Source organism: Condylura cristata, unplaced genomic scaffold (assembly GCF_000260355.1).
Source record: "Condylura cristata isolate star-nosed mole 26May11 unplaced genomic scaffold, ConCri1.0 scaffold00034, whole genome shotgun sequence".
NCBI lineage: Eukaryota > Metazoa > Chordata > Mammalia > Eulipotyphla > Talpidae > Condylura > Condylura cristata.
In genome coordinates this window covers 6,822,854-6,850,700 of record NW_004567135.1, presented here as the reverse complement: position 1 = coordinate 6,850,700, position 27,847 = coordinate 6,822,854, and the positions used below count along the sequence as shown (strand labels likewise).

General features: G+C 40.1%; 1 protein-coding gene across 2 annotated transcripts in view; it reads left to right on the top strand.

Annotated features, from left to right (window-relative positions):
* The window catches only part of DIP2B (DIP2 disco-interacting protein 2 homolog B (Drosophila)), a 180,128-nt gene that overhangs the window by 80,836 nt on the left and 71,445 nt on the right, over positions 1–27,847 (top strand). For both annotated transcript variants that reach the window (XM_012732476.1, XM_004692753.2), the window contains exons 2-3: positions 8,252–8,323; positions 24,562–24,690. In XM_012732476.1, the coding sequence (XP_012587930.1) occupies positions 8,252–8,323; positions 24,562–24,690 (201 nt within the window). The remainder of the gene's footprint in view (positions 1–8,251; positions 8,324–24,561; positions 24,691–27,847) is intronic.

The following is a 27,847-nucleotide window of genomic DNA, read 5'->3' as shown; positions in this document are numbered from 1 at the left end:
GTGAGTTTTGGGAGAAAGTAATCTTGGGCTCTCTTCTCAAATTCTTAACATGGAAAATGTCGAGATAATGTTCTAAATGAGGTGAAAGGACACTTGAACATGGAAATTTGAATGATCTAATGCTAATTTCTTTGAAAATCTTTAGTAAGATTAACAAAGTTGAGTTAAAGTAAGTGGAGGGGACTTACCTATAGATTCTAGTTAGTCTTTCAGAACTGCTGCTTTTTTCCCAGAAGAAAAATTCAAGTAAAAATTCTCAGCTTTAACAGATTGAAATATTTTAACAGTTTCTGGCTAAACTATGAAACTATTGTACTCTTTCACCCTTCTTTCAACATAAGATTTTGTGTAAAGAGAAACTAGAGAGTTTTAAATTTATAAAGTTAATTTTTTTGAATCCTCTGGGCTACTTTTCAGTTCAGATATGGCAAGAAAAACAGACAAAGGCCAACATGCCCTCTAGCTGGCTTAAGGGTTGTTTTGTGTGACTGAACCCTTATTTCGTGTTTGTGACCCTTTGTATCACCCTCTGGGAGGAGGATGTTGGAGTTTGGATTGCCTAGTACCTGTTGTAATTCATTGAATGGAACATGACAAAATTTAATTATATGCTCCAAAATTTTCAGTCTCAGTTTTGCTAATATAGATTTCATATTTCAATATTAAATTCTCAGATAAATTTTTGCATCTTTCTCTGCATGTGTATACTTGTGTCCCCAATACATTGACCCCAGCCCTTCACCCATCTCGAGCCGTAACTGTACTACCTTCCTAGTTTTGGATTTATAGGTAGAAGATGGAACATTCAGGTATAGATTTAAAGGTGAGGCCTCTAGAACTTTTCCCCCTTAGTTTCTCATTTCTTTTCCCTCCTAATTATTCCTTAACGGAACAGAAAGGCTGCATTCTCCGTTAGCTGAATATTTATTAATGATGTATAATGATGTTTAATTGCAGTTGGACAGTTTCTACAGTTGGCTGTCTCAGTTAAAAGATTATTAAAAGAGATAATTCATGCAGGACCCTGTTGGTCGGGGGGGTGGTTTAATGTCTTCTGGAAAGTCATCTGGATTTTGGAGTGAGTCATAAAAATTGTTTATACATGTTATTCATTTTGTGAACAATAGGTTAGTTTTATACTGTTATTGCATCTGATTTGGGGGCCACCTACAATTCAACAATGGACAAAGAATAAGAAAAGGCCAGAGACCCAGAATCTAGTTTAGATGTATGTACTTAAGCCACATTCAGATTTTTTGTCTGAGATTTTTGTTCTGTTAAAAGGATTTTTATCCTTTTCTGTGTATGGAAGAGGATATTTAGGCAAATCAGATGAATTGATGTCAGAATATTTTGAGAAGTTAGAATGAGGGTTGTGTTATATAGGGGTATTTAATGAGGAAGGAGGTAAGTTGGTGACCCACAAGATAAATACCAGTCCTAAACTTCGAGTGAGAAGCTGCTGGACTCCACTATGAGGCACAGAGTCTTCTTATTTGCACTTGGAGGAGCAGCAGAAGGGCCAGAATCCTTTCATTGGAGATTGAATTTAGTTTTAAATTCTTCTGTTATGTTACAGGAACTGTATCTTTACCCTCAGCTTCAGAATCGGTTGGCTCATCCTTTTCAGAGTCAACCCAAGAACACTTTGTGGCATCTTTCCAGTCTTTCCGAAACCAAATTTGAAGCTTCTCTCTGAAAATGAATATTGGGTAGTATTTGAGAGAAGGGGTCCTGGAACCAGGTCTACCAGGTTCACAGGTCTCCCTATTCACAGCACTTTCTAGGTAGTGTGTGGGCAGGTTGCTCAAACTGCCTGTGTCTCTGCATCCTCACCTGTAAAATGGGGATGACACGGTGACAGTATCACCATGTAGGGTTGTTGTGAGGTTCTTGGAGTAGACTGATGTATCGTGGGCCCACAATAAAAGTTGTTACATATTTATTTCAAATTATTATTAGGCTTATCACATTACTTCCTTTGTACTTCCATAGGGCTTTGTATTTAACCTTAGTGGGTAGCACTTGTCATACATAGATTTGTTAATTTTTGCTTTGCACTTATCTGTCATTCATGAGGTGCTCAGACATGTTTTTCACTATTGACTGAATGCAAAAATGCTCTTTGAGATAGGGCTGCAGTAACATACCTTTTTATTTCTATTGGTGAAGAAAGTTTGTAGCTAGAGCTGTGATCCTTACTACTTGGTGACCCTGTAGACTCTCCCATGTCCTATGTTTACAGTGCCTGACCGTTCAGGGTGTTGTGTAAGAGCATGTAAGAAAATCATTTAGTTGGCCTTTTCTCTCTGGAGATACGAACCCTACAGTAACTACCAAATATGGCCATATCCATCCAGAGCCAGTCTGCAGGTAATTGGCATCTTTCAGACTTTATGTCATGCTTCTGATAATCAACTAAAAGGTCACACCCCAATCAGATGTCACCTGCCTTGTAAAACCTTCCTTTCTCTACCGAGGCAGCCATCAGGAGGCTTCCTTCTTGGCTTCACACTGCATTTGGTGTGCATCTCAACAGGACCCTTCACGATGGAGTGTTACACTGCTGTTTGCCTCCTTTCCTTTCCTTGCTACTTACTTGCATTCCTTTTCCCCAACCTGGCCAGCAAGGTAGGCTTCAGCAGACTTTCAGTAAGTGGCTATTGACAGTGGGACTTTCTGTAGCTCACACCCCATACTAAATACTTGTAACAATCATAAAATCTTTGCAAGAGCGATATTATTGCTCTCCATATTACAGGCATAGAAACTGAGACTTAACAGGAGGTAAAATAAAACTTAGGCTAAGGAAGTGGTAAGGCTGTGGTTCTGTTTAGCCCAAGTTAGGTTCTTAACCATAGCACAGTGCTGCCTCAGCATTGGAAATACACCCTCTAATTGCAGGACTACCCCTGTCAGAGCTGGTGTTTAACTGGTAGACTCACTCCACACCCCCAGTTCCTCTTGTCAATCTGCTTGAAGGTGATGTGTGGGCTTCTGGTGCCACACTGCTTTCATTGGCCCCAGGTGGTTAAGAGAAGTTGAGAACATGTTTCCTTTTTGTTCCACTCCCCACATGTTATCTCCCCAGATCTGGTGTTGGCTCTACAAAATCGTGGAAGTTTGAAGCAATAGACAGTCCCAAGTTGTGTGGCTCCCAGGCTGCACCGGGCTGTCTTTGGCTGTGTGGGACAGAATCAGGCGCCTCCCCACGGTCCAGGCGCAGCAGGGCCTGGAACTCTGGCTGCCTTTGTCCGTGTGCTCCTGGTTGGAGAAGTACGTTACCCAGTGGGAGGAGAGGCTAATCCTCCCATTATTTGTCTGGTTCTCAAAAAACTCGAACAGCAGGTTTAACTTACATCTGTGCCATTTTAATGCAAATGTTTTACAGGTATACTGTGGCCCTCCTTTTTGTTCCACATGCCAGATGGCCCAAAAAATCCCTTTTGAGTAAGAATGCCTGTGGTATGACTTAGTGTCTGTGAGCTCTCTTGAGGCGTTAGAGCCAAGCATGTTTTCTCCACCTCAGCTCTTGTACCCTCCTTAACATTAATTCATCAGAAGCACCCAGCACACTCTTAACAGTTCCTGTAGTGCCGCAGTTTTCCTCACATGCCTGACTTTAAAGAGTCATTGGAAGACAGTTGTTAACAAACACAGGTATCTGAGTGCTAATCCAGACTTAGTGAATCAAAATCTTCATGGGAGGGGCTTGGGAATTTATTTTTTTTTAGCAGGTTCCTCAGGTGATTTCTTAAAAATAGGGTAAGTTTAGAAAAGATTCCTTCAGTGCAGCAGAAATTGCTTACCTATAGGTGGTGAAAATATTGAAGAGCACAGACTATGGGTGGGCAGACATGTGGAACAACACATTCAGTTCTGTGGGGTAACTGAACTCCTTCTGTCTGCCTCACCTTCTAGTTGAGGGCTACGTAGCTCCTGGGTGGTGTCCTTCCGCTTCTGCTGCTTGGTGATTGTGTGCTGTTGCTCTCGCAGGCAGGCCAAGTGTTGCTTCTCTGGCCACCTTTTGAGGTCTAGCTGTCAGGTTTCAGTAAACTTCTGGTTCACTAAATTGTTCTCCATGGGCCTTATAGCTTCTTCTAACGAAAAGACCTCTTTTCCTTCCCATTTCTAGTTTTCCATTCAAGTATCCACGTCTCTGTATAGTTCTCTCTTTGCTTCCGTTTTAGGAATTCATGCAGGCGTTCATTCAGCAAGTGTCAATTGTGCCAGGCTGTGGGCGGGCTACAGAGATGAAAAAGACACAATCCTTACCCTCTAGTAGGGGCAAGATGTGTAAACAAATAATTAAAACACCAGTGTTGTGGTAGGTGCTATCATAGAAGTGGCTGCAGATCTGTAGGGACTCCAGGAGGAAGTGACACACAGGTGTGGCAGGTGCTTTGAGGTGACTGAGCAGGCTCTTGTGGCCAGAGAAAAGTGGACGGCCCATCACAATGCTCATTACCTTGTCATTATTGCTCATCTTCTGGGACAAAGTGAGAGTTAGTCAATGCTACCTGTGATCTAGCAGAGCTAACTGGAATGACTGGATTACTCTCCAAAGCTGGAGATGGTCATAGTTGATTAATATCTAAGAGTACATGTTGCCATTTGGCCAGTTAACCATTACTGACAGTGAATGATTGGGATTCTGAGCATGAAGAAAACTTTAAAAGGCCTTTCTTTCTACTTTATCAAATGTGTTGTGAGCCAGCAGAAGGAGTGTTCTGCCACCCGGGGGAGGGGGAGGGGGAGGGGGAGAGAGATTCTGTGAGTGGAGATAGAATAGGAGGATACTTTTGTTGTTTTCTTTTGCAATATATGATTGCAAGATATGATTTTATGCTTCTAAGGAAGATTTTCTTGGTAGTTTCCAGTGTTTCTATTGTGTGTTGTTGGACTCTTTGACTTGCTAAGTTGGAAAATTTGGTTTTTATTTATTACTGCAGTTTTCTGTTTTGCTTGAGAAAAAGAGACAAGGGCCCATTACAGTTCAGTTTGTACAGTCTGATGACCTTGCAAGTCATAGCTAGTCACTGTTAGTATTTTGGTGTATGAATATCCAGAATTAAAAAAAAAAAGTACGTGTGTAAAAGTATTGCTTTTCAAAACTTCACTGTACTGTGTAAACTGATTATCTTGCCTCCCCCCCACCCCAATATATAGCGTGAGATATGAGGTTAGCAAATATGTCACTATAGAACTATTTTATTCTTAGTTTAAAAAAAAATGTATTTTTGGTATCATGCAAATCATTCAGGCTTTTTTATCAACTTTTAACTTGCCATTCATTTACATAACTTTAGAGGTCCCGCCCCCCCAAAAGTAAAACTGTTCAAATATATAAGTGAAAATCTCCCAAATCTTATCCCTCAAGGTTAAACATAAGCTCATGAGTATGGTAGATCTATTGATGTATTTTACAAAATTAGATCCTATTTTACCTGCTGTTCTGCAGGTTGCCTTTTGCACTAGGTATATTTTAAACATCTACCCATACTGGGACATTTGGAATACCTGCAAATAACTACGCAAACGAGGAGTTCTCATTGTCAGTGCTGCTGACATTTTCTTATATTGTATAACTCATTGCTGTGAGCTTGTTCTCTATTGCAGGATATATTGTGGCATTCCTGGCCACAATTCCTTGGATAACAGCATCCCTCCTCTAGTTGTGACAAAATGTCTCTAGCCATGTCATTTGTCCTTAGAATCAAGTTGAAAGCCACCAGTGTAGATTGTCTGTAATAACAGCATCAGTAGTCCTTCCAGCTTTTCCATTATAAAAATGGAGCAGGAAATATTCTTAACATTGATTTTAGTGCACCTCTGTGAATATTTTCAGTGAATAAATTCCTGGATGTGCAGTTGCTGAATCAGAATTTTGATTTATAGGAGGAATATAGGGAAACTGAACAAGCGGTCAGGAAAAAAAAGACAAAGCTAGCAGGCAAATTATGAATCCAAGACATACAGTGTGGGCAGTAGAAGGGTCAAAACAGCAGAGGGAAGAGCACAGGGACTATGGTTATGGTGCATCAGTGATGTGTTGGTGGGAGTTTTTTGGGGACTACACTTGAAGGGAGAAATAAAATATTGCACAAAAATGAACAGCAATGTAAGAAAAAAATTAATATACAATGTTTAAAAAAAAAGGTAGAAATGTCCAAATTACTCAAATTGTGTGTCAGTTTATATTTCAGCTATATCCTGATGACTCCAAATCTGTATTTCTTTCTTGAGTTCTAGATATATATAACCAACTGTTGATTTAGCATGTCCTCTTGGGGTCCCACTGGCCTTTCCTAAATTTAACTATTGTCTCGTTTGGCCCACTAGGAATGCACTTCTTGCTGTATTTCTCTAGCAGAGAACATCACTACCGTCTCTTGGTGCACACTTAGAAACTTTCTCCACCTTATGTCTAAACAGTAGTCAAATCCTGTCAGTCTTCTTCCTTAATGTCTTTAATTTCTTTTCTTCACAGCCCCTTCTTTTCTACCTCTCTCTAATAGTGAAGTGAAGCTGTGAAGTAAACTTGCCCAGATCATAGTAGCAGCATTCTTTAGGTCTTCTGCCTTCTGCCCGCCAGCCTGTTCTCAGCAAGAGTGGACTTCAGCTCTGTGTGCCCTGAAGTCCCCCAGTGAGCCCGGCTGCCTCTCCACCACCTTCTGGCCAACCAGATACTCATTAGTCTTGATTTCAAATCTATGTCTATCAAAATATACTTTTTATCCCCAATTGACTATATACTAAATAATCATTATAAATTTGAAAATAAGGGACTGAGGTGATGGTGCACAGGTGAATTGGGGGTGGAAATTCTATGGGGATTATACCTGATGTAACCATATGCAAATAAAGAAAATTTTAAAAATTGTAGAAATTGATAACATCTTAATGTTCACATTTCTTCACTAGATTATTATTGATAGAGAATAAGAGAAATAATTTTTATTTTTGGTAGTTCTTTACTTTTTTAAAAAGTCAATTTTCAGCATTAGAAATTAATTTGAAAGTATAAATTTATATACTAAAATTTTGACTTTATTTAACGTTTTCTCTGAATTAAAAAAAACTTTTTTGGAAAATAGTCCTGTCTTGTCAACTTACCACAAGTATTTATTCTCTCAACCTTGAGTTGCTTATTCTCCCTTGAATGTTCCTTTTTTTTTTTTTTTAAAGATTTATTTATTTGCTCATACAGAACTGGGGTACAGGCCAGAGGCTCAGGGGTGGTGAGAGGCTTCACCAGAGACAGAGTGGGGAGCAGAACAGGCAGATTGACAAAGTGCAATGCTAGGGGAGCAGGGGGTGGGTCAGGAGAGGTCTGCCACGTCATGTGGTCACCTCTGGGGCAGGCGGGAATCGAACTCATGCGGAAGCGGCTTTAGCTTCTCAGTGCTGTGCTTTAACACGCTGCGCCACCAGGGAGGGCCGAATGTCCTTTTTTCCTGCATTTCCCTTCCTTTTAGTCCTCCCCTCTACCTGTCCATTTGCAGTTACGACCCTTTTCTCTAGTTCTAGCATATTTCTCAACATCTCATCACACCATCACTCCCACCCCTAGCTAGTCAGTTTAGCCTTGCTGCATTTATTTACATTTCTTGTATGTTTTATGTATACTATATTAATTTATGAAAAAGACATGCTTTTATATGAATATTACTAACTGGTGAGCCACAGGGAGATGTGGAAATTTTAGCCCCTGTTGCAGCAAAGGTGACAAGGTACAGAAAGGTCTTTCAAATAAACTCTCCCAATGCCTGAACCTTGACTTCTCTTAATGGAGCTTCTGGTTTTATGTAGTCTGTGTAGCAGTTTCACACCTACTTCCTAAATCAGTCGCGTTCATTTGGTCACACTGAAACTGTGGAGAGGTCATCGTTTGTCTGCTTAGTAGCCTTCCATTCTGGCGTCTCTTAAACACAGACGAAGTACGGGGTAGGGTCCCAGAACCTGGGGACTCTCTGCCATGTGTGCAGCATATTGCTTTGCTGGATTGGCCTAAGGATAATCCCTACAGTTTTCACAAGAAGTCAGCTCCAAACCTGTGGGAAATCACACATAGCAAAATCCTTGGCAAAGAACTATACATCTTTTTCCCTATTCTATATGTGAGAATTCTGTACCATTCTAAGTGTGGTAATTCTATACCTTTTCTGCATATGGTAATGTAATTTTTATTTTTATAGTCAGCAACCACAGAGTAAGACCAACGGATAATCTATTTTTCTTACTATTTCAGGGGACATCACACAGAAGGGATATGAAAAGAAAAGGTCAAAACTGCTGTCTCCTTACATCCCACAGACACAAGGTAGGCAATAAAAAGTAGTTTAAACCTACTTGGTATTTTTACACCAGAGAGATGCTGTCAGAGACACAGGGGATGTGTTCTTGGTTGGTTCCTATTGTTTTTTTCTTTCCCTTCCTCACCAGGAGAGAGAGAAAACAGAAGGGGAAAAAAGGAAATAAATCTTTAGTGAGCATCTGCTGTGTGCTCAGCCCTTTTAAAAATCCTCCGTCATCAAATCACTTACATAGTGCTTGGGTAGTAATGTGTCTATGCACAACTAACACAATTAAGCGGCAGAACTTGCAGCTCATGGAGAAATTGCGTATCATGCCGGAGCACGAGCTGTAAAGGAGAGGAGCAGAAGCAGTCGCGCTCAGGCAGGACAGACTGAGAACTGCAAGGAATCCCAGGGTTGGAGAGGCTGAGGGTTTGGTCCTAGGAACCCTAAATAAACTTTTAAATTGACTCACAGCCAGACTTATTCCTTCCACAAAAAGACTGGCACGTTCTCTGTATACCAGAAAGACCTGAGTCATTTTTTTGGTTTATTCCAAAGGCTTTAATTCTAGGGTTTGCCTCTGGCAAGGCTGTCTGTCTCTAAGTTGTCATTTTTTTTTTAAGTTAGGCAGATTCCAGCATTACCTTTGATAACCTATTTCTGCTTGAATCACTTTTACTGGGGGATTTTTTTCTTGATTTCCAGTTTCCCTCCTGCGGTCAAAGTCCATTTCTATTGTGGAGCTAATTGCATTTATTTCCAGATTACAGATACCTTGAGGACTTTGTATTCCCTGTGGTTCTGATATCAAGCCTTGCACAGGGTAGATAGTCTGTAAATATTTGCTGAGTGAATAATGGAATAAATAAATGAATAGTGGTGTAGTCTATTTTATTTCCTGAGTTATTCTTAGAAATTCCTCCCTACAAAAACTGAACTAGTAGGTCAGTGCAATCACACAGTCAGATTTTAATACCTTAACCATAAGTGGATGTAGAAATGAATTAAGAGGGAAGGAGGAGAAATTGGACTAGTGCTAGCTAATGAAAAGTCAGCTTTTGCTGAGCAAGGCATGACAGAGAAGGCGGATACTCTGACTCTTGAATTGCGGATCTGGTCCCTGAAGGCCCAGAATTTTACTTTCGGCACTTTGTGCAAAAGCAGCCAGCTCCCGAGAGAGTTACTGTATAAAAAATTTAACTATAAGAAGGCCCACAGTCTGCCTGTTACCTGTAGTCACACTACACAGAAACCAAGCCATGTTCTAAAACCAGTTTATCAGTTTACTGTGAGAAACCACTGAGACATACTCCAAGTCTGTGTGGTCAGCACATTTTTGCCCTCAGGGCAGGCTGATGTGGGGTGCCAAATAACAAATAGAAGGTTGCTTAGTGAGTCTGGATTTGAGGAATCAGACACTTAGGAGCAGTAGGCCAAGAGAATGCAGCGTAGCCAACTACAGTGGGGATGGCCTTGCACATGACCTCGTGGGAGAAATAAAAGGCATTTGACGGTAGCTCTTTCAGCTTCCTACCAAATTTCAAACCTTTCACATTTGCCCATCATATTTATCTCCTTCTTGCTAAAAAGGCTATTTGTCCCTCCTTATCAGGGAAACACTGATGTTTTGGGCCTCTTCTTGTCTCCCTTTTTCAAGAAGCCTATGTGACTCCAAGGACAGGCCAGTGGAGGTGGGCCTCCCCGGGGCAGGCTGTCAGGGGCACAGTGTCTGCAGGGAACTTACAAAGCCACAATACAACCGACAAGAAGCTGGTCTGCTTTTCTTGTCACGGTGTGTGGTGCCTGTAAACACTGTCAGCGATGGGCTATCCTTGTCCTCCTGCTGCTGCGGTCTCGTCTCGTGCACCCTGCTTCTCCTCCCAGCCCGATTCTTCCCTTCAACAGCTGATCTACTCATTACTGCTTCCACCTCAGCCGCTTCCATCTCCACCTTTCATCTTTCTCACCCTGTGAACAGTTGGCTCAGAACTGAGCCTGTACTTACTTTCCTCAACTTCTACTGTTTGTCAGCCCTTTCAGGTCCCCGCTGAAGCTGTCATAATTGAATCTCAGCAGCATGTGCTCATCCTCCTCTGTTAAACATTGGAAGTCTCAGTACAGAGCTCCAAGTGCTTTAGCTGTTTCACTCTGTATCGTGGTTTGCACATTTTGGTCTATTCCAGAATCGCCCCAGGACCTGTTTGTATTCAGACAGCAGGACCCCACTGTCAGGGCTGTTGGGTCAGTAGGTCCAGGATGGAGCCCAATAACTTGCATTTCTGTCCGGTTCCAGGTGATGCTGAGGTTGCTGGTCCAGGCACTCTGAGAACCGAGGCTCGTCTCTGTAGAGTATTTTCAACCATACCTGTGACTTTAATTGCCATTTGAATGCTGGTAGCTCCCAAATATGTATTCTGAATGTAGTTTTCTCTGCGCTCCTGATCCATAGATCCCATTGCATATTTAACAACTCTATTATTTAAATATCTTAAAGGAAGCTCCATTTCAGTATTTCCAAACGTAGACATGAAAGGTATGACTTTTGCATATCACCACCACCACCACCTGCTCCTTACAGAGACACAACCAGAAAACAAAAACTAGTAATGGTGACATCCTGCCTGCCCCCACACTTTTCTTCTGGTTTTCTCTTGAGTAAGAGACGCATCCCACAACCCTGCAAGTCACGTACTTAAGTCATTCTTAGCATCTCCTCATCTCTTGTCTTTGACCAAGTTTTATCAGTTTTCTCTTTGTACATGAACTGTTTTTTGGTAATTAATGTTTTCTAGGACATTGTCTCTTTTTATATGTTCCCAAATTTGTTATTTACTATACACTGTTGTCTTTTTAATTAAAAAAAAAATTGTGTGTATATATATGTGTGTATATGTATGTGTGTATATGTATGTGTGTATATGTATGTATGTGTGTATGTATGTGTGTGTGTATGTATGTATGTATGTATGTATGTATGTGTGTATGTATGTATGCATGTGTGTATGTATGTATGTATTCTTTCCCCCTTTCTGTTGGTCAGTTTTCCCAGAACTTGGTCTTTTTATTTTGATTTTATTTATCTTTTTTGGTATGTCTTTGTTTTCTGACTTATTTTCAGCTTCTACCTTTATTTCCTTCCTTCAACTCTTTCTGTTTACTCTTTGATACACTTTTTCTGAGTTTCCTGAGGTTTGGATGCTTAGATTTTTCTGTCCTCTTTCCTATAAGTATTTAATTCTACTCTGGCTAGAGAACACACATGTACAAAATCAAGTCTTTGTTATTTGTTAAAGACCTATCTGCCTGTAGTATTTGGTAAATTTCTGTAACATCTATTTGCATTTTATTTGTTTAGTGGGTAACTTGGATTCATTAATTCGAAATAGTTGTGCTGTTGAAACCTCGTTTTTATTTTTGTGTATTTGAGCTGTCGTTTTTGGTAGAAGTGTGATAATCTTTACCATGGCTGACAGTTTTCCTTGTTCTTTTGTCAAGTTTTGCTTTATACATTTTAAAAAGTATGTTTCTAGTTTTCTCTGTGAATGCTTCCTTCTATCATGAACGGGGCCTTTGTCCCTATCATGTTGTTTCATCCTAAGAATTAAAAACAAAACCAAAACAAAAAAACTAAGCTGTTTAAAGTTACTAGATCTCTAATTCTCCCAAACAACATAAGGACTTTGAAGAGTTTCCTGTTCACTACCATCACTCCCACCTTCCATGTTAGCATCGCCTAGTTTCAGCCCCTCAATCTCAATTACTGTTTTCACCTACTTACTAATAGTCAGTATCCGTTTCTTTGTTCCCTCTTTCCTCTTCACATGTCACTCCTTCCTCTCAGTTCAATTTCCTTCTTCCTAACAGTAACACATACATCCTATAGTAATCACATATTCTAAGAGGGTTTCTTAGTAAATTCTGGCAATTCACGTTTATCGCTTTCTTTGTACATCTTTGTTCTTGAATCTTTTCATGTCTTCCCCTACAAGGGGTTGCTTGTAGGACTGGTTAATCTGTGTCACACAGGATCCCTTGCAACAACAACAGCAGCAGCAGATTACTCCCCTGGTATATTTATTCCATATACTTTTGTAAATGTTGAAGGCATTTAGTTTGATGTTTGAATAGCATTGGAATTCAGATTTTAAGTTATAAAATTATATTAGTGTCTCATATAGGATAACATAAAATGAAAGTCATTTTAATATATTTTTTAATTTTTTAAAATTTATTTTGTAGAACTAAGGTGGATGCCATAGAGGCAGAGAGTGGAAGGAATAACCAGAGACAGTGGGGAGCAGAGCAGGCAGATTTACTGAAATGCACTGCTGAGACAGGAGAGGTCTGCTGTACTATGTGGGTTAGCTCCCTGGCCAGGGATGGAACTCATAGTGCTGAGACTTAACCCCTAGGCCACCAGTGAGGGCCCCCCCATTTTAATATTTTCTATGAGCTTCCTACTTCTTATTTCTAGAGGAATTTGACCTCTTCCAAACTCTTTTTCTATAACTTTGTTAGATTTCATTCACACCATTTGTGAGATGCCCTCTTGAGTCTCTGAAGGTGAAATTCTCCACTAACCTTTTTTGAAATAAAAACTAATACAGCCTGCAGCATTGTATTGCTAGACTAACCATGTGCATGTGCTTATCAAAAATTTTGGATCACCTAAAAATTTGGTGAGTGATTTTCTGTAATTTATATGCTTGAGTTTTCTTGGACTATGTGTTATTTTTAGATTGCTTTTTTCATCTTTTACATAAATCTTGAAAACAGGACTTTACAAAAAATTTAAGTGTGCTGGGAATGGGAAAGTATGAAAGAAAACACGAGGCTGAAGAATACGTTTACACACAGGTAGTGGAAACTGAGTATGAACAATATTGGTTAACAATAAAAGTGGCTTAATTCAGTAGCATTACAGGAGTTAGGGTCAAAAGTTAGGCTATGACAAATGTGATGTATCAAAACCATTCTAAAATATCACCTAGACTTCCAACATTGGAACTGATGATTGTTGGTATGGTATTTAAGGCTCATGCTCCTGAGAAAAGTAAATCTTGGTAGAGGTGGAAGAAGCTACTAAGGCCTCAGGATGCTCCCCCGTGTGTGGCAAGGGAGAAGGGAGTGTGGGACGGTCATGTCTCTCACTCACTCTGAGTCACATGCTCTCAGGAATGACCGTTAGAATAGTTTTCAATAGTTGGAAGCTACAAGAGCCTGAATTTAAAGCGTCATGCACCTCACTTAGCAGATTTGTAGGAGAAGGGGCCAGAAATTAGCACTCTTTTGGCATAGGCCAAAAAAATTAAATTTTCAGACCACATGTGCTCTCTTACTGCTCCATAAATTAACCACTCTTGGAGTTGCAGGAAAATAGATTTTGTGTAGGGAAGAACTTGCTGAACCATTCCTGTGCCTGCTCTTTAAGACTCTTGGGATCCAAATTACTGATAATTCCAGTTAGCTTTAATCAGAAAGAATTTATCCTATACATGGGGCTTACTGACAGAACCTCACAGGAACACATAATTACTAAGTGCCTTCTGTCTTCCAGATACTACTGAAACTCCTGTAGGCAGACATCACTGGGCAAGACCAGTGCCAGCCTGGGAACCCGTATCGCCCCAGGCTGGCACCCTTGCCCTCGCAGGGGTTTGCTCAGCCAGTGCTTCCAAAGATGCCATCCTTGACCAGCTCTGTTAAAACTCTCGTTTCCTTTTATTTGAGCTGCATCTATGAAAAGTTCTCTCAGACCGTCTCACTGTGGTTTGTGTATCTGATCCCTTACTGGTCTCTTCATGTTTTTAAAGTAATGAACATTCTTTTTTCATCATCATCATCATCTTTTTTTAAGTCTGTAGTTTCTAGCATTAATGCCTGGCATAAAGTAAATGTTCTATAAATACTTGGAACTGAACAGAAGGGACATCTAGAATTGTAATATTTTCTTTTAATAAACAAATTGGAGAGTGAATTGTCTTGAGAATATTCCTCCGACCTAAGTAAATCTTTGCATTTAGGCTAGTGGAAAACTGCAGAGTGAACAATATGTTGCTTCACCTTGAAAGTTAGCTTTTATCTTTAATTTTTATTTTTAGATGAAATTAATACTTTTATTTTAAACAATCAAATAGTAGCACAAGGTTTGTAATGACAGCAACCAAAGTTAGCAGTGATTTCTATGCAGGCACATTCTTTTCAGGTTTTTTAAATGTTTGATCAGGCATTTATGTATTTCTAAGTATCATTTTACTGCTACTTCTTGACTTTTTTCCCAACTTATTTATTTCCTACTATAAAAAATTAGAATTGTCTCTCATATTCCTGTCTCAGCAACACAGAGAGCACCTTCCTCCTGTCGCTCCACCCCTTGCTTCACATCTCTCATCGCATACTCCTTGGCTGTATGCTGAACATGTTACTCCTTGTTAAACAGCACTCACTATTTACATGACAATGAAAACGTGAAGATAGTTCACAGTTAAGTCACATGGTTACTATGATTACATCTCCTTTATTTCCCACCCCCACTTAATCCATTAGTTTCATTACCATTTTGTAGAGCCAACTGTTAGTGTCATCTCTGTTCCTGTAGCTTTCATTTTTTAGATTTTTTAAAAAGTTAATTTTATGTAGAACTAGAGAATAGGCCAGAAGTCCAGGGGGTGAGAGGATTCATGAGAGACAGAGTGGAGAGCAGAACAGGTGGATCTACTGAACTACACTAAGGGGAGCAGCAGGTGAGACAGGAGGAGTCTGCTGCACCATGTGGGTCACTCCCTGGCCGGGGATTGAACTCTTGCAGCAGTAGCTGCAGACAGCTTCATAGTGCTGAGACCAGCACCACCAGGGAGGCCCTCCTTTTTTTTTTAAAGATTTATTTATTCGTGCAAACAGGAACTCTGGTGTAGGCTAGAGATGGAGGTGAGGAAGAGTTACCAGAGACAGAGTGGGGAAGCAGAATAGGAAGATCTAAACCCTATGCCACCAGGGAGGCCATGTCCCGCCATGTAAATTTTTCAAAAAATGTTTTATTCTTAAACATCCTCATTTTTTTCACACTTTGGGATTTCTCCCCTCAGGTGTGGTCACAATAATTTTCTCTCCACCAAAGTGCCCACCATTCTCTACCACCCTCTACCTTTCTTTCCTCCCACCCCTGACCTCCCTCCCCTCATCTCCCTATCCTTCTGAGTGTCTCAGATCTGTGAGACTGTGGATCTGTATCCAGGGTCAATCTTCTGGCTCACTTTGTTTCAAATAATCCCTTCCCGTTCTCTCCCTGATGCCACAAGTGGCATGAGTTTTTCTTTTTTGATCACTGAGTAGTAGTCCAGTAGTATCTGAACCACCTCTTTTTGATCCTTGAGGCGTTAGGGTTTTTTTCATATTGTGGCTATTATAATCAGTGCTACTACAAACATAAGAATGTAGGTTTCTTTTCACATGAGTGTTTTTGTGCTCTTTGAAAAGATAAGTAGGAGTGGAATTGCTGAGTCATATGTTAAATCCATTTTTTTAGTCTTCTGAGGAGTCTCCACGCTTCTATCCATGGTGTCTGGACCAGTCTGCACTCCCACAGTGTAATAGGGTTCCTTTTTCTCCACACCCTCATCAGCACTTGTTTGTGGTCTTTCAATATGGTATGAGGTAGCATCTCACTGATTTTGTTTTGCATTTCCCTAATAAGTGAGGATGAGCATTTTATCATGTCTGTTGGCCATCTGCATGTTCTCCAAATATCAGCCCCTACCCCAAATAATAATAAAAAAAGTTCTGCTAATTAGCTATGCTACTCCCAGGCATCTACTTAAAGAAAACACTATGTGCAAAAAAACACTAATTTGAAGGGGTGTATATATGTACTCTATGTTTGCTGCACTACTGCAGCAAAGTTATAAAAACAGCTAAGTGTTCAAGGATAGATGAGCAGACTGGGAAAAAATGGTATGTGTAAATAATGGAATGCTACTCTGCTGTGAAAAGTTTGTCTTGCCATTTGTGACCCTGTGGGTGGCACTGGAAGGGAGGGATGATGTTAAGCAAAATAAGTCAGGAGAAAGTCAAGGACCGGCTGGTTTCACTTGTTTGTGACCTATAGAGAGACAGTGTCAGATAAAGCCCAAACCAATAGTAAACCCTAGAAAACTCGGATTGAGGCTGCAGGAGTGAGAAAGGGAATACACAGTTGGGAGGGAAATGGACTGTGGTGGGCGGTGATTATTGGGGTTGTGAGTGTGACATGCGGGCAGGTAGCTGAAGAGGTGTGATCCTCCTCAGCTTATCCACAATGTTGTAGACCACTGTTACCTCAAAAAACTAAAGTTGCCCTTGAATTTTAATGGTGTCAGCTTCTCTGGCATCCCCATCTCTCTTGCTTTGGACTGTGACCACAGCTTTCGTTTGCTATGGCATTGGTGTAAACATTCCACTGTCTTTGTGTATTTGAGATCATTTGTGACCTTTATGTATTTGTTTTTCTTTCTTCATTCTCTGACTTTGTTCTACTATCTCACTTTAAGTGTTTGCCTCCTGAGTCAGAATGGGATTTTACCTTTAATGTAAAAGCTTCCCCATTATTTGCCTCCCCAAACCCCACCCTCGGGGCCCTAACAAGTACCCTTGTCCCTACCATTAAATTCATTCCCCTTTCAGTTTCTCTATGGTTGTTTTTACTAGCTTGTCCTGATCAGAAGTTCTGGTGACCCCAAAGGTTTTTCTCAAACTTGGATTCCTTTTATGATCGCTGCTTGTTTTGCTAGAAGGGATTTGCTCACCAGTACTGGTGTATATGTACAGCAGTTGCCAGTTTTTCTATACCCTTTTCTTCATTCTTCTGAGTTCAGTTCTGCCTTTGAGATTGTGCAAGTGTGCCTAGGACCAAATTAAAATGAAACAAACAAACAAAAAAAACCCTTGTGCTTTATCAAACTCTTTCTACTGATTTTTCTCAAGGATAATCCATCACCTTATTTTTCTTTATGGCCTCATGTAAATACGTTAAAATTGTGAGGCAACTTTTGAAAAAAAAAACTTAGAGCTGTATACAAATTAGCAGGGTTTTCAGGTAAACATTTAAATCACTTTTTAAACTGCTGTCTCTTCATATTTGTCTTTGTTTTTCCCAGCCACCCTCTCCCCTCACTACCATTGATGGTGGTAGGGAGACAGATAAGATCTTAATTATTTATTTTAACCAAAATACTGGGTGACTGCCGGTGTGTAGGACCCAAAGCCAATTACTGGGGAAGATACAAGATGAATTAAAACCAGCCTCTGACCTCAAGGTATTTATATATACAAATGAGGACAGCAAAAGATAGAAAAATAATCACTGTAACAGAGCTCTAAACAGAATCCTGTGGAAATTGAAGGGGACATGAATTTAAAGTCAACTGTTGAAATCAGTAATGGCATTTTTGAACGCTATGAAACATTTCCAACTACATACAAAGTAGGCAGTGTGCCTCTGGGGGGGGTGTACAGCACTGTGGCGGTGTGTACAGCACTGTGGGGGTGTGTGGGGTCATTTCACTCTATATCCATTTTGATTAAAAGTTCCTTCCCAAGTGTGGATCATAGCATAATGGAAAGAACATGGAATTATAAAGTTCCGGTTCTATCCTTGCTCACTCATTTGCTAGCTTTAGATAGTGCTGTTTCCACTGTGTACTGGAGCACACATTGCTGTCATATCTTTCTCCACAGACCTTATCAGAAGGAAGTTCACTATCTTCCTCTCGGGCTTTTCTTTCCTCTTGAATTGTCCAAGAACCCCTGGGGATAATAGGTGATGCAGACGGAGAGGTGATCAGTGCAGTTTCTGTACCTCAGAGGGAAGAGCCCCACAGCCAGCTGGTGTCTCAGAGCGCTCCGGGAAGCTGGATCTCAGTTTGACCTGTAACCCTGACCTGCACCACATCTGCTTTCCAACCAGCCACTCTGCCGCCTTGTGAAGGGGCAGCCATTCTGTTTGGCTCTGCCAGAGTATCCCCACGCAGAGTCCTTAGTATTGCATCTTTTGTAGCCCCACATACAGCCGTTTTCCTGATGTCAAGTGGCCCAGAAAGCCCTGTCAGAAACTTGCCATTCATAGCCCCTAGGCCCCGAATTTCCCTCCTTCCCCAACATCGACCTGGAGTCAGGCAGGGGGCTGATTCCAAAGGTATCTCCATATTCTCATTCTCTCCTTTCTCTGGGCTCTCTGGTCTTAATCACCCATCCTTTAACAAGAAAGGCTTTTCTCAGTTTCACCTTTACAGGGTAGTCGTGATTCAGAACACCCTCCCGCAGCATTCTTGGGTAGGTGGGGATGGGAGTGGAAGGTGATGATTCAGGGCAGTTGACGCTGAGAGGTGTAAATCCTTCAAAAGGTCGCTCCTGTGGTTTTGGACAAATGACAGACCCCTCTATACTTCTCCAACCTTGTTTTGTGTCTTCCTCTTTACTGTGCTTTAGCCCAATCAGTATTTTTTAGACTTACTGAGGTCTTTCTGCCTCACTGGACTTCTACAAATACCATGCCTTTGTAAAAAGGGGCATTTCCATCTCTCTGAAAACACATCAGCATTTTCTTTCAACCTGTGTTCCCAGACACTTATTTAGATTCTCCCATTATGCGCACTCAGAGAGCCTGTTCCTTTCTTTTCAGCACATAACATGATGTAAAAGATACATGTGATCGGTGATGACTTAATACATTTCTTCTCTGGACACCAGCACAAGTCCACTGAACATGTTTGTTTACACTTCTTGGTTCTCAGAGTATATTCTGCTTCATTCTGTTTGTTACTCTCACGGGTGACAGTATCTGTCAAGTCTTAGGAAGACTTCATAGATAAAAGCTCAAAAAATAATTAGAAAAAAAAGATCAAAGTGCAGCTTCACCTTCACTCTTATTGAGAGGAAATTTTGGATAGTTTTATACTGCTATCAGCTTCTTTTCCAGGTTTTGATATGTTCAAACAGTAGACTCATAGAAGACTCCGCTGTCTCATGTTATAAAAAAATAACATAGTATATACATGTTGATTATTGAAAGGGAAGGCTTTGTGTTGTAAAAGAAATCAAAATCTCTGGTATCACACTTTAAGCATTTAGAACACCACCACCATTTAAACATAATGGTGACACCTAGTGGACATTCTGTATAACGGGCTAAGAAGACAGGAACCCCCAAACTGAAAATTGTTATGATGTGATGGTTAGTAGTTTTCTTCAGATCTCAAGTATGTTTTGAGCTTGAATTTACAGGTTTTGAAAAAGACTTAATCTTTAAGGTTTGTAATTCTTGGCTGGTGCCATCTGCATTTTGTGTCATTTAAAATTACTGTGATCTCACACAGAACTCTGTAAAAACATCAATGAAGTGGTCAAGAATTACACTACTTCATTCCAGACACTTAGGGAATTTTATGTCCCATTTTATCTTTTTAATTGCATGTGATTTTTACATACACAGTTGTGACCATAGATACAATATGTTGTGTTCTTTAATCATTTGGCATTTCATTTACACCTTTTCATGTGTCAGTTTAGTCAATATGTTCTAGTTTTTAATGGCATATAATAACTGATTATGTTAATGTGTGTGATTAATTCTCTTCGATTTTAATTTCTTACTATGGGGGTAAAACTGTTTCTATTCAAAATCTGGAAATCTTAACTTTTAGGCCCCAAGTAATTCCTGAGATCTGGCTGGGGTGTGCAACCCTGCCCAAGGAATAATTTTTTTTAAACAGCATCTTGTCTGCCCAGCTGACATTGTCCCCAGCCTCCTCCCGTCTCTCTGAGAAGACCTGCAGTACACCATGTCCTCTCCTATCCATGCTAAATTGTTGCCCTGGCAAGTAAGCCAAGGTAGACTCTTTGAATCCAAAGAAAACCCCCCCTCCCCACCCCAAATGCAATGATTTTTCCAGTTGTGTTAAGGAAAGAAAGGGGAAACAACTGATTTTAGAAGATAAGGAAATCCTGCTCAGGGTGTCATAATTTATCGAGAGAACTGAACTTTGAGTACATTACTGTATTTGCTTCCAGTTTTTTTTCAATGCAGATATAAACTATATGTTTATAGGTGTTACATTTAAAAAATAAGTGCCAATACAGGGGGATAAAAATTTATACATTTCATACAAATTGAAGAGTGATTATTTATATTTGAGATTCTACATTCTAAGCTTCATTGTTAAGCTTCCTGTTTTACATACTTACAGGTTAGATTCCTAAGAATTCTTTTTCGTCCTCTTTTTCCCTTGACATCATCCCTTTTGGACAGCATCTCTTGAACTTGAGTGTATCATACATTTGAACCAAGGCTGTTCTGTCAGAAACCAAGGTCTTTGCAGCACTGTGCTCTGGGCATCTGGGGGATGCTCAGTGAACACGTGTCAGCCACCTACCAAAACTGCAGGTCCACCCACCTTTTGGTCCCAAACGTAGCAAACTGTGTAAGTGTCTGTCGTAATTTTAGACCCAGAAGAGACCTGCTTTGCTTGGATGACTGAATTCCTGTGGGAACTGAGATAAATACAGTAGAGTATCAGACTTAGGTTGCTTGGTGAATAGCATGTCGTGAGGCTTTTGTGTTTTGTTTTTATTTTTGTACCAGTTTAGTAGGTCTCTTGGCTAAGTGTCATCTGTCATTTCTCATCAGATGTCTGTACTTGTGTTACATTTCCTTATGGTGTGGGCTGTGATAACCTCTAGATAATCTTGAATAGAAATTTTACTCTAATTCTTCCTCCAACAAATGTATCAACTTCCACATCCTTGCTTCTTGTTTCTTTGTAACAATTTTTATTCTTTAACCACATTGTCTTTCTTTTAATTAATTACATTAAAAATACAAAGTAAATGTGTGGGTGAGAAAAAAATGGTAAAAAACAAGTAAACCTTTCCTGACCACCATATGTGAAGAATCTATATTCATTCTTTTCACCCTCTGGATTATCATCTAGTACATTTGGAAGCAACATGCTGCTTAGTAGGGTAGCTTGATCTGTCTTGTGAATCTTAATTAATAAAATAGGTTGACAATTAGTTACATATAAATTCACTGATTCCCCCCCTCCAATTAATACAAAGCTTAGGTTTTAAAATAAGTTGTAAACTATTTTGAGATATTTGCTAATTATTTGCATGTTTATAAGCAAAGTAACTCTTGTGGGCTGATCTGACCTTCTTATGTCACTTGACTGTAAAATAAAAATTGCCACCCCTTTTTGTTCATTTTAAATTAGAAAATGTTTTAAATAATTTTGGTAGTGAATGACTAAAAACTTTATCGAGAGAAGCTTTTTAAATAGAATCTCTCACATGATGCCAGCAACTTTCAAAAAACCGTTTCTAGCTATTGACTGTAAATCCTGAAACAGTTAAATGGTCCTAAATGCAATTATTTCTTGTGATTGTTTTCTTCTTAAGAGTCTTGAAAGAATTTTCATAAATTTTCCTGGTTGAAAAATTGGTGGCTTTAGATAATCTGGGTTTGAATCCTGGATCTGCTACCCGCTACCCCTGATGCTAACTTTGGATAGTCGATCCATGACTTGTTCTTCTCAGTAAAAAGATTGTAGTGATAGGGCTGACTTTGTAGGGTTGTCTGAGGAATAGATAAGATAAAAGGTAAAAACTATATTCATATATAATGTTCATATATAATACAAAGCAGATACTTAAATGTTGCTTTTATGATTACATACCAAGGATCGTTATTATTTTTTTTTTTTTGTCAAGGGCCAAATAGTAATATAGCCAAATATTTAGGCTTTGCATTTCCATCATCCTTGTCACAAGTTAATTCTGCTTTTATAGTGTAAAAGCAATGTGTAACAGGTGAGGGTCTCTGTGTTTAGATAAAGCTTTTTTTTTTTTTCAAAAAAGAAATGGGCCATAATGTATCGATCCCTGTTCTAGAGTAATAAAGTTAACAAATGATCAAGGTATAAAATGTAACAATTCAAACTCTGTGTAGTAGCTATAAAGGGAATTTAGCTTGATTAAAAACATTAATTTATGGAAAACCTTATTGAAATTCATATGCAATCAAAAAAGACCCTAAATAGTCAAAGTTATCCTAACAAAAGAGAGGCAAAATTGGGGGCATTACACTTCCAGGCTTTAAACAATAAAGCCATAATAATGAAAAGACTCAAAGACCAGTGGAATAGAACTGAGAACCCAGAAATAAACCCATACGTTTATGGAGAGCCAAATTATGACCAAGGAGAAAGGAAAGATTGCAGTAAATGGTGTAGGAAAATTGGAATGCTACATGTAAAAGAATGAAACTAGACCACTCTCACACCATACACAAAAATCAACTCAAAATGGATAAAAGATGCAGATGTAAAACCTGAAACCATGAAATACATGAAAGAAAACATAGGCAGAACACTCTACAACCTAAGCCTCAGAAATACCTTTAGAGATTCATCCCCAACAGCAAAGAAAACAAAACGGAATATAAACAGTTGGGATTACATAAAATTAAAAAGGTTTTGTACAGTGAGAGACTATAACTAAAATGAAGAGATTTCCCTTTTGAATGAGAGAAAATATTCACACACATTGCATCTGATAAGGACTGATATCAAAGATCTATAACTCATACAACTCAACAGAAAGAAAATAGCCCAAACAAAAAAATGGCAGAGGAATTAAACAGCCACTTCTCCAAAGAACACATAGGATAGCCCATGGTCACATGAAGAAGTGTTCATCATTACAAGGAAATGTAAGTCAAAGCCACAGTGAGATATGCCTCACACCAGTGAAACTTGCCAGAACAGAAACAAGTGATGGTGAGGATTTGGAGATAGGGAATCCTCTTACACTGTCGGCAAACATGTAGGCTGGTCCAACCCCTTTGGAAAGCAGTATGGAGTTTTCTCAAAAGATGAAAAGTGGATCTGGCATATGACCCAGCAATCCCACTGTTAGATGATCTGTCCATAACATACAAGAACACTAATTCAAAAGGAGACCTGCATTGCCGTATTTATAGCAGCATTATTCTCAATAGCCAAGATTGTAAATAGCCTAAATGCCCCAAAACAGATGAGTGGATCAAAAATATGAAGAAGACATGGATTTATACATATACTAGTAAAGTACTACTCAGCCATCCTAGAAGAAAGATCCATGTCATTTGCAGTACCATGGGTGGAGCTGGAAGTGAAATATACTAAGTGCAATAAGCCAGAGGAGAAAAATGAATACTTGACACTGTCACTTATGTGTGAAACATAAAAACATAGGGTCAGACAAAGACAAACTTTAAAACCAACCCTTGATAATATAGCACGGAAGAGGAGAGTGGTCAAAGCAAGGGACAGTAGTTCACTCTCATGTGCCATGTGGTGGGAGAATTGTGGGGACAACACCCGAGTGGAGAAACCAACTGTTGTACAAAAGTGAACGATGGACAAAAATAAAAGTTAAAAAAAATAAACCACTTGCAAACTGGCCGCTGATCTTAGCCTTTCCAGAGGGAAAAGGGAAGAGAAGAGGGGAGAAAACAAAAGGATGGGGTTGGAGAGCAGAGTGGACTGTGGTGAAGGACTGTGGGTGCTTCAGTGGTCAATGGGCTGCAGCGAGGGGGACAGAACTCTAGCCAGGATGTAAATACTGGTACTTCAGTAACAGTAAACAAATACCTTGAATTTACAACCCAGAGTATTAAATTTCAAAATCTCAAAATGTTGAAATATATTCTGCTGAGTTAATATATTATGTAATAAAATCTCGGCTATCAGGACCATCAAACATATATATTTGTAGATCTATAAAAGCACCTTACGATAGAGCATCCTAAAATCCATAAGTTTGCCTTCTTAAAAATAGTACATATAAAAACAACACATAAGCAGAAAATAACTAAAAACAAAAAGCAGTATATAAAAGTCATTGTTCTTTCAAAACCAGACTGTTTTTACTGAGGTAACTGGTTTGCAGTGGTGTCCATGAGCGAGAGAGGCCTGGGGCACACATAAGGGTGTCTCCCCACACCCCCTACCCCATCTTGTAGCATCAGTTCCAGTCAGATTTCTAGGGTTTATTGGACTCTTTGTTTTGTTTATAAGTGAAGCTAGTATTTGAACAAAAGCCTTTCAAATTGTTGCTTATTTATGTAATTGTATTAAAGGTCTCTGACCCTATACCTATCTTAAAGTGTTATAAGTGTGTTAAAGTGCCCAGAACACATTACCTATTATTATTATTATCAGATAACCATCTCCCAAACTTACTTTTTTAGAAACTGATTCAGCACTACAGAAAGAACACAGAAACCAGACACCTGCTCCGTCTGCAGCTCAGACTTCTGCTCCTTCCAAGTACCACCGCACTCGATCTGGGGGGGCCAGGGATGAGCGATACCGATCAGGTGAGAAGGGGCTGTAAAATTACCAGCCGGATTTAAGCTGTGTATCTTGAGAGCTGCTAATGCTTGTCGTCCTGTTATGTTTTTTTCCTTGAAGCACCAGAACTTCCAAATCAATTAATTCATGAGTCACTTGTTGAGTATCTGTTATTTGCTAGATGGGACAGATGCTCTATTTGCTGGAGATAGAGCAGCAAATAGGACCATCTCTGCCCTCAAGGGCAGAAGATGAACCAGACAATTAAAAAGACACTGTGAGTAAGTAAATACACATGAAAATTGAGTTAAGGTCATGCAGTGGAGTACTGGTAGAGCCCAGTGGACTCTGTGAAGAGACCAGTCCCATTGTCTTTGCCAGACTAGTTGACTAGCTAGTTTCTTTAAATGGTACAATAAAGTTTAAAATTAGTAAACTCTTACACTTTATGTCTTAAGATTCCGGAAGTGCTCATGGGAAGGAAAAGAGCAACTTACTGTGGTTGGCTGGCACTGCCATGCCATATCCAGGCCTGACGTGCAGGGAGAAGGTGGAGTTGCCAGCACCCCCAGCCTGTACTGTCCGCTGTGCCCAGCCCCTGCCACATATTTTTTTAATAGTAGAATTAAGCAAGACAAACCAGAATGTTATTTTATGAACTCAGGTTTTTGTCTTCTCTATACTAGCCGAGGTTGCTACAAGCCTTTCTTGAACTGAAAAACAGGATGCATATCATATCCTCTGAGAAGCCTTGAGAGAAATGAGGAAAAGGACATGTTTGCAGAGCAGACTCAATCCTTTGTGAGCTGATTTTGCTGGATATACATTTTCACACATTGGAAGGGAAGGAATGAAAAGCGCTCGATCAAAGAAACACCCCAGAACTTTCCTTTCTCTTTTGCCTGGTCTTGAGTGATCAAGGGAAGCTTTCTTAGAGAACAAGACGCCTGACCTCAGACTTGGCAGCAAGTTAAGGAAATACAGATGTGAACGTTGTTCATTGGGGCTGGAACTTAAAAATTCATGGACCCAGAAAAAGGTGGGAGATGAGGGAGTGGATTTTGAGAAATCTTCAATACCACTCAGATTCTCAGCACAGAGCAGCACAAGCAAATTTGTACTGTAGCAGCACACCCAGCTGCGACTGAGTGCCCAGGGCTTTGAGCATGGGAGAGCTAAATAGATATTTTGGAGAAAGGAAGGAATAAAAGTAGTTATTAGTTGAGGAATGAATGACATGGTGGTAAGGCTGGGTGTGGAAAGCTGTCAGGAGCACCCAGGCCCGGCTGGTGCCCACGCCACCTTTGCCACCAGACTCCGGCGGCAGCAGCGGCCGACTCAGTCCAGGGGACTTTAGCCTTTACAACCCTAATTCTAGTTGCCTTTCCCCCTACCCCCCTCTCCTGTTTTTTACCCTTTAATACCATGTAGTAAAAAGATTAATAAGGAACTCTAAAAGTGATTCTCTGCATCTTCTGTCCAAACCGATGACGTGGAGAAAGCTCATTCAAGAGTGTAAAATTTGACCCTCACCTAATAAAACCCAACCGCAGTCTGCTCCTCTTCTTGTATACCAGTTCTTTTGAATTTTCCCCCAATAGCAGGACTTGTAGTCTGTGAATTAGATACTATTCAGCAGACTGTGGGTGTCTTGGTTAAGTGGGGGTTGGCCCTGTACCCAGCACTGGTGAAGCCTGAGCCCGACTCCAGGGGCAGAGATGGCAGTCTTCTTGGGATCATGGAATAAGGGCTCGGAGACTTTCCTACTGTAATGGTGGGGTCTAACAGCTGAGTTGTGGACATTTGTCTCTCCCTGGAAGGTTTGTTGTTGTGAAGTACTAGTGAGTAGGCAAGAGTACAGGTACAGTAGGAAAGGAAAGGTGATTCTAACCTCAGACCACCGAAGAGTACTGCAGTACTCTCAGGGGGGACAGCGAGGGGGTGCAGGTGTGGATTTGGGGAGAGAAAATAATTTATCAACATTGTTCACAAGTGGAGTTACATGCTGACTCCTGGGTATGCCACAGGCCTCACTCACCCTTTGCCAAACCTCCCTCATAGGTCCGTACCCCCTTTCTCCCCTCTTCTCCAGCCCCCTCTCACACCCCTCCAGTTACTAGTCCACTTTTCACAAAGTAAGAATTTTTGCTGTGTTTTGCCAGAATGTTTTTTGTTACTTTTATTCCACAAATAAATGAAACTGTCAGTACCTGTCTTTCCCATTCTGACTTTACTCAGCATAATCACCTCCAAGTTCAGCCACTTGTCCCAAAGGCCTGTTCATCTTCTTAAATGCCTGAGTAGCATTCCACGGTGTCTGTTCCATGTTCCTCTATGCAGCCCTCTGCTGTTGGGCACCTAGCTTGGTTCACAACTTGACTGGGAAAGTGCGGCTGTGAAGATAGGAGTGCACTTTCTTTCCGTTTAGTGCTTCATGTACTTTTTGGGTAAGTCCCTGACAGGGATTTCCCTTTTTTTTTTTTTTAAGATGCCTGCTATGGTTTCCCATATGGCTGCACCAACAGTGGGTGAGCGCTTCTTTGTCTCCACATCTCATCAATATTTGCTTATATATTTTTTTTATACAGGTCATTAACACAAGGATGAGGTGATACCGCACTGGTTTTGACTTACATTTCCCCTCTAAGTTACTTTTCACACCACTTTTCATATGCCTGTAGTCTGTCTGAGTGTCGTCTTCAGGAAACTGTCTGTTTAGACCTTTTGCCTGTTTTTTGGTTGGGTTGTCTGTTTTTGTTGCTGAATTGTATGTCACATGTTTTAGAAATTAGCCATTTGTCAGTTGCGTTACATGCAAAGATCTGCCCTGTAGGCTGCCTTTTTGTTTTTGTGGGTGCAAAGGCTTTTCGTTTGATGTAATCCCTCTTGGATTTGCTAGTGTCATGTCAGTATATTAGAAATTGCTCGACTAAAGAAACAGCACATTCTGAGAATGACGGCTTCTGTAAATAACAAGAAACCAACAGTGGCAGCAAAAGTAGAGCCAACAGGTTATAGAAATTGACCCATATTTCATCTAATATAAGAATACTTTTTGCATTTTTTTTAAAGATTTTTTTATTTGTGCATACAGAACTGGGGTATAGGCCAGAGGTGCAGGGGCGGTGAGAGGCTTCACCAGAGACAGAGTGGGGAGCAGAACAGGCAGATCGATGAAGTACA